The sequence below is a fragment of the Salmo salar genome, chromosome ssa23, assembly GCF_905237065.1.
Source record: "Salmo salar chromosome ssa23, Ssal_v3.1, whole genome shotgun sequence".
Taxonomy (NCBI): domain Eukaryota; kingdom Metazoa; phylum Chordata; class Actinopteri; order Salmoniformes; family Salmonidae; genus Salmo; species Salmo salar.
Window position 1 is genome coordinate 52,077,837 of NC_059464.1, and position 21,523 is coordinate 52,099,359.

The following is a 21,523-nucleotide window of genomic DNA, read 5'->3' on the forward strand; positions in this document are numbered from 1 at the left end:
AGGTTTTGGATAAGTTCTAATCATCACAGTCTTATTAACAACATGCTGTATGCACTTCCTGGTGAACCCAGTCTGTCTATACGTCCATGCTATTCCCAGTCCAGGTGATCAAAACTGTTTTGAAGCATAGATTCCAATTGGTCAGACCAACAGTCCAATGAGAGATCTCCCATGTTCAGACCTGCCATAAAGTTAACATCCGTTTTAATAAACTAGTTTTCATGATGTGAACCAGCAGACCTGTGAGTAATGTATCTGTGTTGCAGGCAGTAGCCAGAGTAAGACGGTGTTCGTCGACCCTCCGCTGCTGCAGACGGAGTTGACGGTGAGAGAGAGGAGTCAGCTGTTCCACGAGGAGAGCATGAAGCTGTCAGTCAACAAGACTGGAACCAAGAATGTCTTCCACCTCATGACTGAGACTCCAGCTATGAACAAACAACTACCTGCTGTATGTAGCCTACCCCTGACCCCTGACCCCTGACCTTAACCCTACATCTCCTAGCTGTCTGTAGCCTAACCCCTGACCCCTGACCTTAACCCTACATCTCCTAGCTGTATGTACCCTAACCCCTGACCCCTGACCTTAACCCTACATCTCCTAGCTGTCTGTAGCCTAACCCCTAACCCCTGACCTTAATACATCTCCTAGCTGTCTGTAGCCTAACCCCTGACCTTAACCCTACATCTCCTAGCTGTCTGTAGCCTGACCCCTGACCTTAACCCTACATCTCCTAGCTGTCTGTAGCCTAACCCCTGACCTTAACCCTACATCTCCTAGCTGTCTGTAGCCTGACCCCTGACCTTAACCCTACATCTCCTAGCTGTCTGTACCCTGACCCCTGACCTTAACCCTACATCTCCTAGCTGTCTGTAGCCTAACCCCTGACCTTAACCCTACATCTCCTAGCTGTATGTACCCTAACTAACCCCTGACCTTAACCCTACATCTCCTAGCTGTCTGTAGCCTAACCCCTAACCCCTGACCTTAACCCTACATCTCCTAGCTGTCTGTAGCCTAACTAACCCCTGACCTTAACCTCTCTGGGCCAGTGGGATGCTTGCGTCCCACCTACTCAACAGCCAGTGTAATCCCGTGGCGCGATATTCAAATACCTTAGAAATGCTATTACTTCAATTTCTCAAACATATGACTATTTTACAGCATTTTAAAGACAAGACTCTCGTTAATCTAACCACACTGTCCGATTTCAAAAAGGCTTTACAACGAAAGCAAAACATTAGATTATGTCAGCAGAGTACCCAGCCAGAAATAATTAGACACCCATTTTTCAAGCTAGCATATAATGTCACATAAACCCAAACCACAGCTAAATGCAGCACTAACCTTTGATGATCTTCATCAGATGACAACCCTAGGACATTATGTTATACAATACATGCATGTTTTGTTCAATCAAGTTCATATTTATATCAAAAACCAGCTTTTTACATTAGCATGTGACTAGCATGTGACTAGCATTCCCACCGAACACTGCCGGTGAATTTACTAAATTACTCACGATAAACGTTCACAAAAAGCATAACAATTATTTTAAGAATTATAGATACAGAACTCCTCTATGCACTTGCTATGTCCGATTTAAAATAGCTTTTTGGTGAAAGCACATTGTGCAATATTCTGAGTAGATAGCCCGGCCATCACAGGCTAGCTATTTTGACACCCACCAAGTGTGGTACTCAACTCCGATTTACTATTAGAAAAGTTTGATTACCTTTGCTGTTCTTCGTCAGAATGCACTCCCAGGACTTCTACTTCAATAACAAATGTTGGTTTGGTTCCAAATAATCCATAGTTATATCCAAATAGCGGCGTTTTGTTCGTGCGTTCAAGACACTATCCGAAGGGTAAAGAAGGGTGACGCGCCCGACGCGTTTCGTGACAAAAAATTTCAAAATATTCCATTACCGTACTTCGAAGCATGTCAACCGCTGTTTAAAATCAATTTTTATGCTATTTTTCTCATAAAAAAGCGATAATATTCCGACCGGAAGTCGTTGTTTTCGTTCAAAGGGAGAGAAAGTAAACATGGTGTCGGCTCGTGCACGCGCGCCCCGTCCCATTGTCCTCAGATCGGCCACTTACAAATGCGCTACTGTTTTTCAGCCATGGCCTGCAAAGTCACCATTCATCGTTCTGGCGCCTTCTGAGAGCCTATGGGAGCGTTAGAAAATGTCACGTTATGCCAGAGATCCCCTGTTTTGGTTAGAGATGATCAAGAAGGCCATGAAATGGTCAGAGAGGGCGCTTCCTGTTTGGAATCTTCTCAGGTTTTGGCCTGCCATATGAGTTCTGTTATACTCACAGACACCATTCAAACAGTTTTAGAAACTTTAGGGTGTTTTCTATCCAACTCAAACAATTATATGCATATTCTAGTTACTGGGCAGGAGTAGTAACCAGATTAAATCGGGTACGTTTTTTTATCCGGCCGTGCAAATACTGCCCCCTATCCCCAACAGGTTAACCCTACATCTCCTAGCTGTATGTAGCCTAACCCCTGACCTTAACCCTACATCTCCTAGCTGTATGTAGCCTGACCCCTGACCTTAACCTTACATCTCCTAGCTGTATGTAGCCTGACCCCTGACCTTAACCCTACATCTCCTAGCTGTCTGTAGCCTGACCCCTGACCTTAACCCTACATCTCCTAGCTGTCTGTAGCCTAACCCCTGACCCCTGACCTTAACCCTACATCTCCTAGCTGTCTGTAGCCTAACCCCTGACCTTAACCCTACATCTCCTAGCTGTCTGTACCCTAACCCCTGACTTCTGACCTTAACCATACATCTCCTAGCTGTCTGTACCCTAACCCCTGACCTTAACCCTACATCTCCTAGCTGTCTGTACTCAGTGTGTGTGTGCTCTACAGGAGAGCTGTAACTCAGTGTGTGTGTGTGCTCTACAGGAGAGCTGTAACTCAGTGTGTGTGTGTGTGTGTGTGTGCTCTACAGGAGAGCTCTCAGAGGAGGCTGGTGTCATTTGAGACCTCTGGTCTGGACTTTGGACTGGATCTCACAGACCTAGAAACATTTGGAGAAGCGACTCAGTCCCCCAAGAGGCTGAAGACCCATAATCTACAGAAAGACTTGGTCAGTCAGCCGAAAGACTTGGTCAGTCAGCCGAAAGACTTGGTCAGTCCGCCAAAAGACTTGGTCAGTCCGCCAAAAGACTTGGTCAGTCCGCCAAAAGACTTGGTCAGTCCGCCGAAAGACTTGGTCAGTCCGCCGAAAGACTTGGTCAGTCAGCCGAAAGACTTGGTCAGTCAGCCAACAGACTTGGTCAGTCAGCCAACAGACTTGGTCAGTCAGCCAACAGACTTGGTCAGTCAGCCAACAGACTTGGTCAGTCAGCCAACAGACTTGGTCAGTCAGCCAACAGACTTGGTCAGTCCGCCAACAGACTTGGTCAGTCAGCCTAAAACCAAGTCTAAACAGTACAGTGGGACCCTGGTTAAAGAGGAATCTAAGGCCAGCAGAACTCCGGATGAAGAGGGGAACTTATTCTGGACAAACAGGACGGTGGTTTCAGAGACAGAGGAGAGAGAGCAGAGCTGTGCTGAACAATCATTGGCTGCTACTGTCCCTTCAGCCAATCAGCTGAAACCTGGCTCTGTTCAGGACTCTGAGGAGCAGTTTTCCTCAGGCGGAGACTCGGAAGACGAGCGCCTGGTGATTGATGACCCTGTATCCCCAGTCTCCACCACCAACAGGTTACCCCCAGCCATGATGACCCAACTCTCCCCAACACGTCAACAGGACACCCCTCGACCCCCCTGTGCCTCCTCACCGCCACCCCTCGCCCCTCTCTGCCTCCTCACCACCACCCCTCGACCCCCCTGTGCCTCCTCACCGCCACCCCTTGCCCCTGGGACAAGGAGAGTGGCCAGGAAGGCTAAGGTACCAGGGGGCTGCGACCAGCTGGATCAGATCCTAGCCATGCAGAAGGCCATGCTCAAACCCAAACCCAACCAGACCCAGGACCCAGCCAGAACCTGCTCCTCCCAGGCCGCAGAACCCCTCTCCAACCCAAATCCCCAGTCGCTGGTGAAGCCCAGCGTGTCCAATTACCTGGACAGTACCCAGGATGGAGAGACATATGTCGACGCCCCTTCTCAACCTGGACCAATAGACAACAGGAAGACTGTACAACAGAAACGTTAGTATTGACAGATAGAAATATATTCCAACGGTATGTGAGACTGTAGCATGGTATGTGTGTAATGATGATAGCCGTGGATGTGTTACATGTTAATGTGTCCCCCTGTGTTACATGTTAATGTGTCCCCCCCCCAGGGCTGCTGTGTTACATGTTAATGTGCCCCCCCCCCTTTCAGGGCTGCTGTGTTACATGTTAATGTGTCCCCCCCAGGGCTGCTGTGTTACATGTTAATGTGTCCCCCCCAGGGCTGCTGTGTTACATGTTAATGTGTCCCCCCCAGGGCTGCTGTGTTACATGTTAATGTGTCCCCCCCAGGGCTGCTGTGTTACATGTTAATGTGTCCCCCCCAGGGCTGCTGTGTTACATGTTAATGTGTCCCCCCCACAGGGGCTGCTGTGTTACATGTTAATGTGTCTCCCCCCCCCACAGGGCTGCTGTGTTACATGTTAATGTGTGTCCCCCCCCCACAGGGCTGCTGTGTTACATGTTAATGTGTCCCCCCAGGGCTGCTGTGTTACATGTTAATGTGTCCCCCTCAGGGCTGCTGTGTTACATGTTAATGTGTCCTCCCCAGGGCTGCTGTGTTACATGTTAATGTGTCCTCCCCAGGGCTGCTGTGTTACATGTTAATGTGTCCCCCCCAGGGCTGCTGTGTGAGGATCTCATGGGGGGTGCTGAGGATGAGGAGGACTATTTGAGTCCAGAGGAAGGAAACCTGCTGTATAAACTGTACAGTTTACAGGACCTGCTGCTGCTGGTGCGGAGTGATGTTTATCTGGCACACACTCGCAGGCTGGGCACCAGCAACAAGGTCTGGAACACACACACACACACACACACACACACACACACACACACACACACACACACACACACACACACACACACTCGCAGGCTGGGCACCAGCAACAAGGTCTGGAAACACACACACACACACACACACACACACACACACACACACACACACACACACATCTCTGTTTCCACTACCATGTAGCCAGGTGGCTCTGGATAAAGGTGTCTGCCTAAATGGCATTTATTATTAAAGTCTCCTTTGACTCTACCAACTAGCAGTCCAGTGTAGTTACCATTCCTTTCCACTAGATGGCAGCTACTAGCAGTCCAGTGTAGTTACCATTCCTTTCCACTAGATGGCAGCTACTAGCAGTCCAGTGCAGTTACCATTCCTTTCCACTAGATGGCAGCCAAAGCTAGTTGAAGTCACTACTCAACTGGTTTTATTCAACGTCTATGTACATTTTCCACACAGAGTCTGTGCCTGTATTTAGTTTTCATGCTAGTGAGGGCCGAGAATCCACTCTCACATTAGGTACGTGGTTGCAAAGGGCATCAGTGTCTTAACAGCGAGATTTACCAAGGCAGGATACTCTGAGCGCAGCCCTATTCACAAATCTGGCAGTGGCTTCTGATTAAATTCAATCTTCACAGAACCGCTTGTTGCAATTTTGATGAGTCTCTCTTGTTCAGATATCGGTAAGTGGACTGGAGGCAGAGCATGAAATGGATAACAAAGATCCCAGATATGGGCCATACCCACAAAAAGCTTATTTCTGTTGGCGAGTATTTCTCCTTTGCCAAGATCATTCATCCACCTGACAGGTGTGGCATATCAACAAGCTGATTAAACAGCATGATCATTACACAGGTGCACCTTGTGCTGGGGACAATAAAAGGTCACTCTTAAATGTGCAGTTTTGTCACACAACGCAATGCAACAGAAGTCTCAAGTTTTGAGGGAGCGGTGCAATCGGCATGCTGACTGCAGGAATGTTCACCACGGCTGTTGCCATAGAATTGAATGTTCTTCTCTCTACCATAAGCCGCCTCCAATGTCGTGTTAAGAGAATTTGGCAGTACGTCCAACCGGCCTCACAACCACAGACAACGTGTAACCATGCCAACCCAGGACCTGCACATCCGGCTTCTTGACACCACCTGGACAGCTGATGAAACTGGGGGTTTCGCACAAACTGTCAGAAACCGTCTCAGGGAAGCTCATCTCGTTGCTCGTCGTCCTCACCAGGGTCGTGACCTGACTGCGGTTTTTGGCATCAAAACCGACTTCAGTGGGGAAATGCTCACCTTCGATGGACACTGGCACGCTGGAGAAGTGTGCTCTTCAATGAATTCAAAATTAACTTTGGAATTTTGTGTATTTTTCGGCTTCAGACTAAAAGCTAATATTTCACTTAAAACAGTTTTTTGGTTTAATATACTCCCTCTTTGTAAACATGTACCACACATCTGGTATATGCTGTTCACTGTGTTGAGTAAACCCTTAGTAAACCTTTAGTAAACCCTTAGTCAACCCTTAGTCAACACTTAGTAAACCTTTAGTAAACCTTTAGTAAACCTTTAGTAAACCCTTAGTAAACCTGTGTGTGTGTCCTGCAGGTAGTCCCTGTCTATGTCCTGTCCAAGATGGAGTACCAGCTTTCTTATGGAGTGGAGAGTCTAACTAAGACTGAGGCCTGCCGGCTGTGGGCTGAGACACTACTACACTCCAGCACTGTCCCCTATATAGGTAATACACTACTACACTACTACACTGTCCCCTATATAGGTAATATACTACTACACTACTACACTGTCCCCTATATAGGTAATATACTACTACACTACTACACTCCAGCACTGTCCCCTATATAGGTAATATACTACTACACTACTACACTACTACACTCCAGCACTGTCCCCTATATAGGTAATATACTACTACACTGTCCCCTATATAGGTAATATACTACTACACTACTACACTGTCCCCTATATAGGTAATACACTACTACACTACTACACTGTCCCCTATATAGGTAATATACTACTACACTACTACACTCCAGCACTGTCCCCTATATAGGTAATATACTACTACACTACTACACTACTACACTCCAGCACTGTCCCCTATATAGGTAATATACTACTACACTGTCCCCTATATAGGTAATATACTACTACACTACTACACTGTCCCCTATATAGGTAATACACTACTACACTACTACACTGTCCCCTATATAGGTAATACACTACTACACTACTACACTGTCCCCTATATAGGTAATATACTACTACACTACTACACTGTCCCCTATATAGGTAATATACTACTACACTACTACACTGTCCCCTATATAGGTAATATACTACTACACTCCAGCACTGTCCCCTATATAGGTAATATACTACTACACTACTACACTCCAGCACTGTCCCCTATATAGGTAATATACTACTACACTACTACACTCCAGCACTGTCCCCTATATAGGTAATATACTACTACACTGTCCCCTATATAGGTAATATACTACTACACTACTACACTGTCCCCTATATAGGTAATACACTACTACACTACTACACTGTCCCCTATATAGGTAATACACTACTACACTACTACACTGTCCCCTATATAGGTAATATACTACTACACTACTACACTGTCCCCTATATAGGTAATACACTACTACACTACTACACTGTCCCCTATATAGGTAATATACTACTACACTACTACACTCCAGCACTGTCCCCTATATAGGTAATATACTACTACACTACTACACTACTACACTCCAGCACTGTCCCCTATATAGGTAATATACTACTACACTGTCCCCTATATAGGTAATATACTACTACACTACTACACTGTCCCCTATATAGGTAATACACTACTACACTACTACACTGTCCCCTATATAGGTAATACACTACTACACTACTACACTGTCCCCTATATAGGTAATATACTACTACACTACTACACTGTCCCCTATATAGGTAATATACTACTACACTACTACACTGTCCCCTATATAGGTAATATACTACTACACTCCAGCACTGTCCCCTATATAGGTAATATACTACTACACTACTACACTGTCCCCTATATAGGTAATATACTACTACACTACTACACTGTCCCCTATATAGGTAATACACTACTACACTACTACACTGTCCCCTATATAGGTAATACACTACTACACTACTACACTGTCCCCTATATAGGTAATATACTACTACACTACTACACTGTCCCCATATAGGTAGTACACTACTACACTACTACACTGTCCCCATATAGGTAATATACTACTACACTACTACACTGTCCCCTATATAGGTAATATACTACTACACTACTACACTGTCCCCTATATAGGTAATATACTACTACACTACTACACTGTCCCCTATATAGGTAATATACTAGTACACTACTACACTGTCCCCTATATAGGTAATACACTACTACACTCCAGCACTGTCCCCTATATAGGTAATATACTACTACACTACTACACTGTCCCCTATATAGGTAATACACTACTACACTACTACACTGTCCCCTATATAGGTAATACACTACTACACTACTACACTGTCCCCTATATAGGTAAGATACTACTACACTGTCCCCTATATAGGTAATATACTACTACACTACTACACTGTCCCCTATATAGGTAATACACTACTACACTACTACACTGTCCCCTATATAGGTAATATACTACTACACTACTACACTGTCCCCTATATAGGTAATACACTACTACACTACTACACTGTCCCCTATATAGGTAAGATACTACTACACTACTACACTACTACACTGTCTCCTATATAGGTAATACACTACTACACTGTCCCCTATATAGGTAATATACTACTACACTACTACACTACTACACTGTCCCCTATATAGGTAATATACTACTACACTAGTACACTGTCCCCTATATAGGTAATATACTACTACACTACTACACTACTACACTGTCCCCTATATAGGTAATATACTACTATACTACTACACTACTACACTGTCCCCTATATAGGTAATATACTACTACACTACTACACTGTCCCCTATATAGGTAATATACTACTACACTACTACACTGTCCCCTATATAGGTAATATACTACTACACTACTACACTGTCCCCTATATAGGTAATATACTACTACACTACTACACTGTCCCCTATATAGGTAATATACTACTACACTACTACACTGTCCCCTATATAGGTAATATACTACTACACTACTACACTGTCCCCATATAGGTAATACACTACTACACTACTACACTGTCCCCTATATAGGTAAGATACTACTACACTACTACACTACTACACTGTCCCCTATATAGGTAATATACTACTACACTACTACACTGTCCCCTATATAGGTAATATACTACTACACTACTACACTGTCCCCTATATAGGTAATATACTACTATACTACTACACTACTACACTGTCCCCTATATAGGTAATACACTACTACACTACTATACTGTCCCCTATATAGGTAAGATACTACTACACTACTACACTGTCCCCTATATAGGTAATATACTACTATACTACTACACTACTACACTGTCCCCTATATAGGTAATATACTACTATACTACTACACTACTACACTGTCCCCTATATAGGTAATATACTACTATACTACTACACTACTACACTGTCCCCTATATAGGTAAGATACTACTATACTACTACACTACTACACTGTCCCCTATATAGGTAAGATACTACTACACTACTACACTACTACACTGTCCCCTATATAGGTAATATACTACTACACTACTACACTACTACACTGTCCCCTATATTGGTAATATACTACTACACTACTACACTGTCCCCTATATAGGTAATATACTACTACACTACTACACTACTACACTGTCCCCTATATAGGTAATATACTACTACACTACTACACTACTACACTGTCCCCTATATAGGTAATATACTACTACACTTCTACACTGTCCCCTATATAGGTAAGATACTACTATACTACTACACTGTCCCCTATATAGGTAATATACTACTACACTACTACACTGTCCCCTATATAGGTAATATACTACTACACTACTACACTGTCCCCTATATAGGTAATATACTACTACACTACTACACTACTACACTGTCCCCTATATAGGTAAGATACTACTACACTACTACACTACTACACTGTCCCCTATATAGGTAATACACTACTACACTGTCCCCTATATAGGTAATATACTACTACACTACTACACTACTACACTGTCCCCTATATAGGTAATATACTACTACACTACTACACTGTCCCCTATATAGGTAATATACTACTACACTACTACACTGTCCCCTATATAGGTAATATACTACTACACTACTACACTGTCCCCTATATAGGTAATATACTACTACACTACTACACTGTCCCCTATATAGGTTATATACTACTACACTGTCCCCTATATAGGTAATATACTACTACACTACTACACTGTCCCCTATATAGGTAATATACTACTACACTACTACACTGTCCCCTATATAGGTAATATACTACTACACTACTACACTGTCCCCTATATAGGTAATACACTACTACACTACTACACTGTCCCCTATATAGGTAAGATACTACTACACTACTACACTACTACACTGTCCCCTATATAGGTAATATACTACTACACTACTACACTGTCCCCTATATAGGTAATATACTACTACACTACTACACTACTACACTGTCCCCTATATAGGTAATATACTACTATACTACTACACTACTACACTGTCCCCTATATAGGTAATACACTACTACACTACTATACTGTCCCCTATATAGGTAAGATACTACTACACTACTACACTGTCCCCTATATAGGTAATATACTACTATACTACTACACTACTACACTGTCCCCTATATAGGTAATATACTACTATACTACTACACTACTACACTGTCCCCTATATAGGTAATATACTACTATACTACTACACTACTACACTGTCCCCTATATAGGTAAGATACTACTATACTACTACACTACTACACTGTCCCCTATATAGGTAAGATACTACTACACTACTACACTACTACACTGTCCCCTATATAGGTAATATACTACTACACTACTACACTACTACACTGTCCCCTATATAGGTAATATACTACTACACTACTACACTACTACACTGTCCCCTATATAGGTAATATACTACTACACTACTACACTACTACACTGTCCCCTATATAGGTAATATACTACTACACTTCTACACTGTCCCCTATATAGGTAAGATACTACTATACTACTACACTGTCCCCTATATAGGTAATATACTACTACACTACTACACTGTCCCCTATATAGGTAATATACTACTACACTACTACACTGTCCCCTATATAGGTAATATACTACTACACTACTACACTACTACACTGTCCCCTATATAGGTAAGATACTACTACACTACTACACTGTCCCCTATATAGGTAATATACTACTACACTACTACACTAGTACACTGTCCCCTATATAGGTAATATACTACTACACTACTACACTGTCCCCTATATAGGTAATATACTACTACACTGTCCCCTATATAGGTAAGATACTACTACACTACTACACTGTCCCCTATATAGGTAAGATACTACTACACTACTACACTGTCCCCTATATAGGTAAGATACTACTACACTACTACACTGTCCCCTATATAGGTAATATACTACTACACTCCAGCACTGTCCCCTATATAGGTAATATACTACTACACTACTACACTGTCCCCTATATAGGTAATATACTACTACACTACTACACTGTCCCCTATATAGGTAATATACTACTACACTACTACACTGTCCCCTATATAGGTAATATACTACTACACTACTACACTGTCCCCTATATAGGTAAGATACTACTACACTACTACACTGTCCCCTATATATACAGTTGAAGTCGGAAGTTTACATAGACTTAGGTTGGAGTCATTAAAACTCATTTTTCAACCACTCCACACATTTCTTGTTAACAAACTATAGTTTTGGCAAGTCAGTTAGGACATCTACTTTGTGCATGACACAAGTAATCTTTCCAACAATTGTTTTCAGACAGATTATTTCACTTATTCACTTTCACAATTCCAGTGGATCAGAAGTTTACATACACTAAGTTGACTGTGCCTTTAAACAGCTTGGAAAATTCCAGAACATGATGTCATGGTTTTAGAAGCTTCTGATAGGCTAATTGACATCATTTGAGTCAATTGGAGCTGTACCTGTGGAGGTATTTCAAGGCCTACCTTCAAACTCAGTGCCTCTTTGCTTGACATCATGGGAAAATCAAAAGAAATCAGCCAAGACCTCAGGAAAAACATTGTAGACCTCCACAAGTCTGGTTCATCCTTGGGAGCAATTTCCAAATGCCTGAAGGTACCACGTTCATCTGTACAAACAATAGTACGCAAGTATAAACACCATGGGACCACGCAGCCTTCATACCGCTCAGGAAGGAGACGCGTTCTGTCTCCTAGAGATGAACGTACTTTGGTGTGAAAAGTGCACATCAATCCCAGAACAACAGCAAAGGACCTTGTGAAGATGCTGGAGGAAACGGGTACAAAAGTATATATATCCACAGTAAAACAAGTCCTATATCGACATAACCTGAAAGGCCGCTCAGCAAGGAAGAAGTCACTGCTCCAAAACCACCATAAAAAAGCCAGACTACTGTTTGCAACTGCACATGGGGACAAAGATCGTACTTTTTGGAGAAATGTCCTCTGGTCTGATGAAACAGAAATAGAACTGTTTGGCCATAATGACCATCATTATGTTTGGAGGAAAAAGGGGGAGGCTTGCAAGCCGAAGAACACCATCCCAACCGTGAAGCACGGGGGCGGCAGCATCATGTTGTGGGGGTGCTTTGCTGCAGGAGGGACTGGTGCACTTCACAAAATAGATGGCATCATGAGGATGGAAAATTATGTGGATATATTGAAGCAACATCTCAAGACATCAGTCAGGAAGTTAAAGCTTGGTCGCAAATGTGTCTTCAAAATGAACAATGACCCCAAGCATACTTCCAAAGTGTGGTAAAATGGCATAAGGACAACTAAGTCAAGTTATTGGTGTGGCCATCACAAAGCCTTGACCTCAATCCCATAGAAAAATTGTGGGCAGAACTGAAAAAGCGTGTATGAGCAAGGAGGCCTACAAACCTGACTCAGTTACACCAGCTCTGTCAGGAGGAATGGGCCAAAATCCACCCAACTTATTGTGGGAAGCTTGTTGAAGGCTACCCGAAACGTTTGACCCAAGTTAAACAATTTAAAGGCAATGCTACCAAATACTAATTGAGTGTATGTAAACTTCTGACTGACTGGGAATGTGATGAAAGAAATAAAAGCTGAAATAAATCATTCTCTCTACTATTATTCTGACGCTTTCACATTCTGAAAATAAAGTGGTGATCCTAACTGACCTAAAACAGGGAATTTTTACTAGGATTAAAATGTCAGAAATTGTGAAACTTATTTCATATGTATTTGGCTAAGGTGTATGTAAACTTCTGACTTCAACTGTAGGTAAGATACTATTACACTACTATACTCAGCACTGTACCCTATATATAGGTAAGACACTGGCACAGATCTGGGGAAGGGTACCAAAACATTTCTGCAGCATTGAAGGTTCCCAAAAACACAGCTGTCTCCATCGTTCTTAAATGGAAGAAGTTTGGGATGCCCAAGACTCTTTCTAGAGCTGGCCGCCCGGCCAATCAGGGAAGAAAGGCCTTGGTCAGGGAGGTGACCAAGAACCCGATGGTCACTCTGACAGAGCTCCAGAGTTCCTCTGAGGAGATGGGTGAACCTTCCAGAAGGACAACCATCTCTGCAGCACTCAATCCATCAGGCATTTTTGGTAGCGACCAGACAGAAGTCATTCCTCAGTAAAAGGCACATGACAGCCCGCTTGGAGTTTGAGAAACGAGATTCTCTTGTCTGATGAAAACAAGATTGAACTCTTTTGCCTGAATGCCAAGCGTCACGTCAGGAGGAAACCTGGCACCATTTCTACGGTGAAGCATGGTGGAGGCAGCATCATGCTGTGGGGAGGTTTTTCAGCGGCAGGGACTGGGAGTCTAGTCGCGTTCCTTTGTCGTTATGGGGTATTGTGATGTCGTTATGGGGTATTGTGATGTCGTTATGGGGTATTGTGATGTCGTTATGGGGTATTGTGATGTCGTTATGGGGTATTGTGACGTCGTTATGGGGTATTGTGACGTCGTTATGGGGTATTGTGACGTCGTTATGGGGTATTGTGACGTCGTTATGGGGTATTGTGATGTCGTTATGGGGTATTGTGACGTCGTTATGGGGTATTGTGTGTAGATTGATGAGAAAAAAAACAATTTAATCCATTTTAGAAGAAGGCTGTATCGTTAGAAAATGTGGAAAAGGTCGAGGGGTCTGAACACTTACTGTACAGTGTTGTAACAATGTGCAAATAGTTAAAGTACAAGAGGGAATATATATAAATATGGGTTGTATTTATAGTGGTGTTTGTTCTTCACTGGTTGCCCTTTTCTTGTGGCAACAGGTCACACATCTTGCTGCTGTGATGGAACACTGTGGTATTTCACCCAGTAGATATGGGAGTTTATCAAAATAGATGTTTTCTAATTCTTTGTTGATCTGTGTAATCTGAGGGAAATATGTGTCTCTAATATGGTCATACATTTGGCAGGAGGTTAGGAAGTGCAGCTCAGTTTCCACCTCATTTTGTGGGCAGTGTTGCACATAGCCTGTCTTCTCTTGAGAGCCAGGTCTGCCGACGGCAAGGCTATGCTCACTGAGTCTGTATATTTACATTTACATTTACATTTTAGTCATTTAGCAGACGCTCTTATCCAGAGCGACTTACAGTAGTGAATGCATACATTTCATACATGTTTTTCTCCGTACTGGTCCCCCGTGGGAATCGAACCCACAACCCTGGCGTTGCAAGCACACCATGCTCTACCAACTGAGCCACAGTAGTCAAAGCTTTCCTTAAGTTTGGGTCAGTCAGATTGGTCAGGTATTCTGCCACTGTGTACTCTCTGTTTAGGGCCAAATAGCATTCTAGTTTGCTGTGTTTTTTTGTTAATTATTTCCAATGTGTCAAGTCATTATTTTTTTGTTTTCTCATGATTTGTTTGGGTCTAATTGTGTTGCTGTCCTGGGGCTCTGTGGGGTCTGTTTGTGAACAGAGCCCCAGGACCAGCTGGCTGAGGGGTCTCTTCTCCCTCTCTCTCTCTAGGTCATATCAGTGCCCACACATCAAAGGTAGCTCTGCTCCGGAAGCTGCCAGAAACCTGGAAACCCAACGCTTCCTGTGACTTCAAGTGAGTGTCAGGAGAGCCATACTACAGAAATGCATCTAATCATCACTAGCTGTCCTCAGTGATCATTGTAGCATTACAATCATTGATGTATGTTAGAATTAATTATCTAATATCAATCATCCTCAGTCCAATCTGATGTAATCTATTCTCTCCTCTCTCTCCTCTGTCTCTCTCTGCTATGCTCTCTCTCCCCCCTCCTCTCCTCTCCTTCTCTCTCTCCTCTCCTCTCCTCTCTCTTACTCTACTCTCCTGTCTCCTCTTTTCTCTCTATTATGTCTCTTCCTCCTCTGCTCTCTCGTCTATCTACTCATCTCTTTCTACTCTTCTCTCTCCTCTGTCTCCACTCTCCTGTGTCTCTACCCTGCAGACCAACCAAGTCCCTCAACATACTGCATCATCTGCTGAAGAAGATCACTGGGTGAGTTGACTTCCTCTTACTGGTGAGTTGACTTCCTCTTACTGGTGAGTTGACTTCCTCTTACTGGTGAGTTGACTTCCTCTTACTGGTGAGTTGACTTCCTCTTACTGGTGAGTTGACTTCCTCTTACTGGTGAGTTGACTTCCTCTTACTGGTGAGTTGACTTCCTCTTACTGGTGAGTTGACTTCCTCTTACTGGTGAGTTGACTTCCTCTTACTGGTGAGTTGACTTCCTCTTACTGGTGAGTTGACTTCCTCTTACGGGTGAGTTGACTTCCTCTTACGGGTGAGTTGACTTCCTCTTACTGGTGAGTTGACTTCCTCTTACTGGTGAGTTGACTTCCTCTTACTGGTGAGTTGACTTCCTCTTACTGGTGAGTTGACTTCCTCTTACTGCTGAGTTGACTTCCTCTTACTGGTGAGTTGACTTCCTCTTACTGGTGAGTTGACTTCCTCTTACTGGTGAGTTGACTTCCTCTTACTGGTGAGTTGACTTGCTCTTACTGGTGAGTTGACTTCCTCTTACTGGTGAGTTGACTTGCTAAAGGTGTAAAGGTGGGGTAATGTCTTCTAACCTTTTATTATAGTGTAACATTCATTTTATTTTATTGTCACACACCGGATAGATGCAGTGAAATATGTTGTTTTACAGTGTCAGCCATAGTAGTACGGCGTCCCTGGAGCAAATTAGGGTTAAGTGACTTGTTCAAGGGCACATGAACAGCTTTTTCACCTTGTATTGGAACCAGCGATCTTTCGCTTACTGCCCCATCATCACCTAGTGTAGTTTCAGGGATGGGCATTTGAAATGATTTCAATATTTAATTAATATGATACAGTGCCTTCAAAGTCTTCACACCCCTTGACTTTTCCCCCTCAAATGTTGTGTTATAGCCTGAATTTAAACTGGGTTAAATTGGGATTGTGTTTTCCTGGCCTACACACAGTATTACCCCATAATGTCAAAGTGGAATTAGATAAAAAAAAAATTACAAATTAATTAAAAAAATAAATAAAGCTGAAATGTCTAAAGTCAATAAGCATTCAACCCTTTTGTTATGGCAAGCCTAAATAAATTCAGGAGCAAAAATGTACTTCACAATATAGTTTAAATGAGGCCTAACTGAATGATGAGAGTGAAGAGGTTGATTACTGCATAAAATAGCCATGGGATCAGCAGTGGCATTCAGGTGGACATAAATTAGGTTACTTACATTGTATCTTCCAATGCCCCTAGGATCATGTACATTTGCTGAAGCGTTATGAAAACTCAGCGACACATTGGTAGGGATTAGCTGAGCTGGGCTCGGGGTCATTGATAAGTCATTGTCTCAACGCAGCCGTATAGTGCTGTGAAAGGATCCAGGAACACAAATGATTTGGGTGGATCCCATCCTCCTTATAAAGGAGCTTTGTTTACCAGAAGGTATCAGAATAGTCAGTAAATGTTCCACCCACAGAGCTGTAATAGTCTGGTAGCCAGTTATGGAGGGCTAACAGTCTGCTGAACCGTTCAGTGCCACGATTTAGGGAGGGCAGAGGGACAGATATTATGGGGCGTCTGTTGGTGTCAAGCAGAGACCCAACCAGTTCTTTAAAATCCATCTTCAGCTGCCCTTCATAATGTCTTTGAATTCACACATGAACTATCATGGCCTCACTTTCCTGATGCTGTTTAAAATGTTTGGCAGCAGCTTATTGATGCCCTGTACTGTAAAGTTTTTACTCCGGGGACTGAGGCATTTCTCACCATTTGAACTGCCCAATACAACGGCCTGAGAAGGGAATGGAGAAATCCTCCCATTCCTACCCCTCACACAATTGTGTCTTTCGGTGATCTGAGGGCCACTATCTGATCCGTGTGTCTATAGGTTATCCGAGGGCCACTATCTGATTGGTCATAAGGCAGGGGAGCCCTTCGTAACCATCTTCAAGGCAGTGGAGGGGCGGAGGATTGTCCGAGAGGCCTATGACCTGCAGCAGACCCATAGCAGCGTGCCCCCTCCCTCTGCCCTCGGCCCTGTACCCTGGGTACCGCTGGACCCCACGCTGGTCCTACCCTTCCACCAGAAACACAGCCGGCCACCCTGTACCTTCCCCCCTCCAGACCTGCAGCAACACAAGGTAACCTTAACCCCTAATCTTAACCCCTAACCCCTAACCAGACCTGCAGCAACACAAGGTAACCTTAACCCCTAACTCTAACCCCCAACCAGACCTGCAGCAACACAAGGTAACCTTAACCCCTAACCCCCAACCAGACCTGCAGCAACACAAGGTAACCTTAACCCCTAGTCTTAACCCCTAACCCCCAACCAGACCTGCAGCAACACAAGGTAACCTTAACCCCTAGTCTTAACCCCTAACCCCTAACCAGACCTGCAGCAACACAAGGTAACCTTAACCCCTAGTCTTAACCCCTAACCCCTAACCAGACCTGCAGCAACACAAGGTAACCTTAACCCCTAATCTTAACCCCTAACCAGACCTGCAGCAACACAAGGTAACCTTAACCCCTAGTCTTAACCCCTAACCAGACCTGCAGCAACACAAGGTAACCTTAACCCCTAGTCTTAACCCCTAACCCCCAACCAGACCTGCAGCAACACAAGGTAACCTTAACCCCTAGTCTTAACCCCTAACCCCCAACCAGACCTGCAGCAACACAAGGTAACCTTAACCCCTAGTCTTAACCCCTAGTCTTAACCCCCAACCAGACCTGCAGCAACACAAGGTAACCTTAACCCCTAGTCTTAACCCCTAACCCCCAACCAGACCTGCAGCAACACAAGGTAACCTTAACCCCTAGTCTTAACCCCTAACCCCCAACCAGACCTGCAGCAACACAAGGTAACCTTAACCCCTAGTTTTAACCCCTAACCCCCAACCAGACCTGCAGCAACACAAGGTAATCTTAACCCCTAGTCTTAACCCCTAACCAGACCTGCAGCAACACAAGGTAACCTTAACCCCTAGTCTTAACCCCTAACCCCTAACCAGACCTGCAGCAACACAAGGTAACCTTAACCCCTAGTCTTAACCCCTAACCCCTAACCAGACCTGCAGCAACACAAGGTAACCTTAACCCCTAGTCTTAACCCCTAACCAGACCTGCAGCAACACAAGGTAACCTTAACCCCTAGTCTTAACCCCTAACCCCCAACCAGACCTGCAGCAACACAAGGTAACCTTAACCCCTAGTCTTAACCCCTAACCCCCAACCAGACCTGCAGCAACACAAGGTAACCTTAACCCCTAGTCTTAACCCCTAGTCTTAACCCCCAACCAGACCTGCAGCAACACAAGGTAACCTTAACCCCTAGTCTTAACCCCTAACCCCCAACCAGACCTGCAGCAACACAAGGTAACCTTAACCCCTAGTCTTAACCCCTAGTCTTAACCCCCAACCAGACCTGCAGCAACACAAGGTAACCTTAACCCCTAGTTTTAACCCCTAACCAGACCTGCAGCAACACAAGGTAACCTTAACCCCTAGTCTTAACCCCTAACCCCCAACCAGACCTGCAGCAACACAAGGTAACCTTAACCCCTAGTCTTAACCCCTAACCCCTAACCAGACCTGCAGCAACACAAGGTAACCTTAACCCCTAGTCTTAACCCCTAACGCCCAACCAGACCTGCAGCAACACAAGGTAACCTTAACCCCTAACCAGACCTGCAGCAACACAAGGTAACCTTAACCCCTAGTCTTAACCCCTAACGCCCAACCAGACCTGCAGCAACACAAGGTAACCTTAACCCCTAGTTTTAACCCCTAACCAGACCTGCAGCAACACAAGGTAACCTTAACCCCTAGTTTTAACCCCTAACCCCCAACCAGACCTGCAGCAACACAAGGTAACCTTAACCCCTAGTCTTAACCCCTAGTCTTAACCCCCAACCAGACCTGCAGCAACACAAGGTAACCTTAACCCCTAGTCTTAACCCCTAACCCCCAACCAGACCTGCAGCATAGACAGAAGGTACAACAGATGTGAGAGGGGGAAAACAATGATAGTTACATATCGCAATATTATTTTGGCATGATATTATACCAATACCAAGTATCAATTAATACAAATAATAAAACCCATGTAATCCTATAGCTCGTTCTCCAGCTTCTTTTTAAATAGAGAGCCGACATGTTTTTTATTTCCATGACTGATCAATATGCTCTCTGTCTCTCTTCACCAGACATATTTTCATTTAACGAACCCTTATTTCACCAGGTGAGGTGACTGAGAACAGAGTCTCATTTAGAGCAACGACCTGGGGAATAGTTACAGGGGAGAGGAGGAGGAATCTGCAATAGAATCACAGTAACGAATCAGTATACATATAGAATCGCAGGAACGAATCAGTATACATATTGAATCGCAGGAACGAATCAGTATACATATAGAATCGCAGGAACGAATCAGTATACATATAGAATCACAGGAACGAATCAGTATACATATAGAATCACAGGAACGAATCAGTATACATATAGAATCGCAGGAACGAATCAGTATACATATAGAATCGCAGGAACGAATCAGTATACATATAGAATCGCAGTAACGAATCAGTATACATATAGAATCGCAGTAACGAATCAGTATACATATAGAATCGCAGGAACGAATCAGTATACATATAGAATCGCAGGAACGAATCAGTATACATATAGAATCGCAGGAACGAATCAGTATACATATAGAATCGCAGGAACGAATCAGTATACATATAGAATCGCAGGAACGAATCAGTATACATATAGAATCGCAGGAACGAATCAGTATACATATAGAATCGCAGTAACGAATCAGTATACATATAGAATCGCAGGAACGAATCAGTATACATATAGAATCGCAGGAACGAATCAGTATACATATAGAATCGTCAAAATGGCAACACAGTGGATTCGGAAAGTATTCAGGCCCCTTGACTCGTTACACATTTTGTTACGCTACAGCCTTATTGATGAGGAAAAAAACTATTTAATCCAACTACAGAATACCCCATAATGACAAAGCAAAAACAGATTTTTTTTGACACATTTGCATACGGTACCAGTCAAAAGTTGACACACCTACTCATTCAAGGGTTTTTCTTTATTTTTCTTTATTTTTACTATTTTTATACATCGTAGAATAATAGCGAAGACATCAAAACTATGAAATAACACATATGGAATCATGAAGTAACCAAAAAAGTGTTAAACAAATGAAATATATTTTTGATTTTTGATTCTTCAAAGTAGTCACCCTTTGTGCAAAGCTGTCATCAAGGCACTTTTGGCATTCTCTCAACCAGCTTCATGAGGTAGTCACCTGGAATGCATTTCAATTAACAGGTGTGCCTTGTTAAAAGTTAGTTTGTGGTATTTCTTTCCTTCTTAATTTGTTTGAGCCAATCAGTTGTGTTGTACAGAAGATAGCCCTATTTGGTAAAAGACCAAGTCCATATTATGGCAAGAACAGCTCAAATAAGCAAAGAGAAACGACAGTCCATCATTACTTTAAGAACTTTGAGTGCAGTCGCAAAAACCATCAAGTGCTATGATATAACTGTCTCTCATGAGGACCGCCACAGGAAAGGAAGACCCAGAGTTACCTCTGCTGCAGAGGATAAGTTGATTATAGTTACCAGCCTCAGAAATTGCAGCCCAA

The 21,523-nt window shown here is 43.4% G+C and overlaps 1 protein-coding gene across 4 annotated transcripts in view; it reads left to right on the plus strand.

Annotated features, from left to right (window-relative positions):
• The window catches only part of ice2 (interactor of little elongator complex ELL subunit 2), a 69,955-nt gene that overhangs the window by 35,840 nt on the left and 12,592 nt on the right, over positions 1 to 21,523 (plus strand). For 3 of the 4 annotated variants that reach the window (XM_045706170.1, XM_045706173.1, XM_045706171.1), the window contains 7 exons: positions 267 to 448; positions 2,974 to 4,177; positions 4,825 to 4,991; positions 6,596 to 6,725; positions 15,364 to 15,448; positions 15,816 to 15,866; positions 17,738 to 17,990. In XM_045706170.1, the coding sequence (XP_045562126.1) occupies positions 267 to 448; positions 2,974 to 4,177; positions 4,825 to 4,991; positions 6,596 to 6,725; positions 15,364 to 15,448; positions 15,816 to 15,866; positions 17,738 to 17,990 (2,072 nt within the window). The remainder of the gene's footprint in view (positions 1 to 266; positions 449 to 2,973; positions 4,178 to 4,824; positions 4,992 to 6,595; positions 6,726 to 15,363; positions 15,449 to 15,815; positions 15,867 to 17,737; positions 17,991 to 21,523) is intronic. The other variant, XM_045706172.1, reaches the window with a different exon arrangement.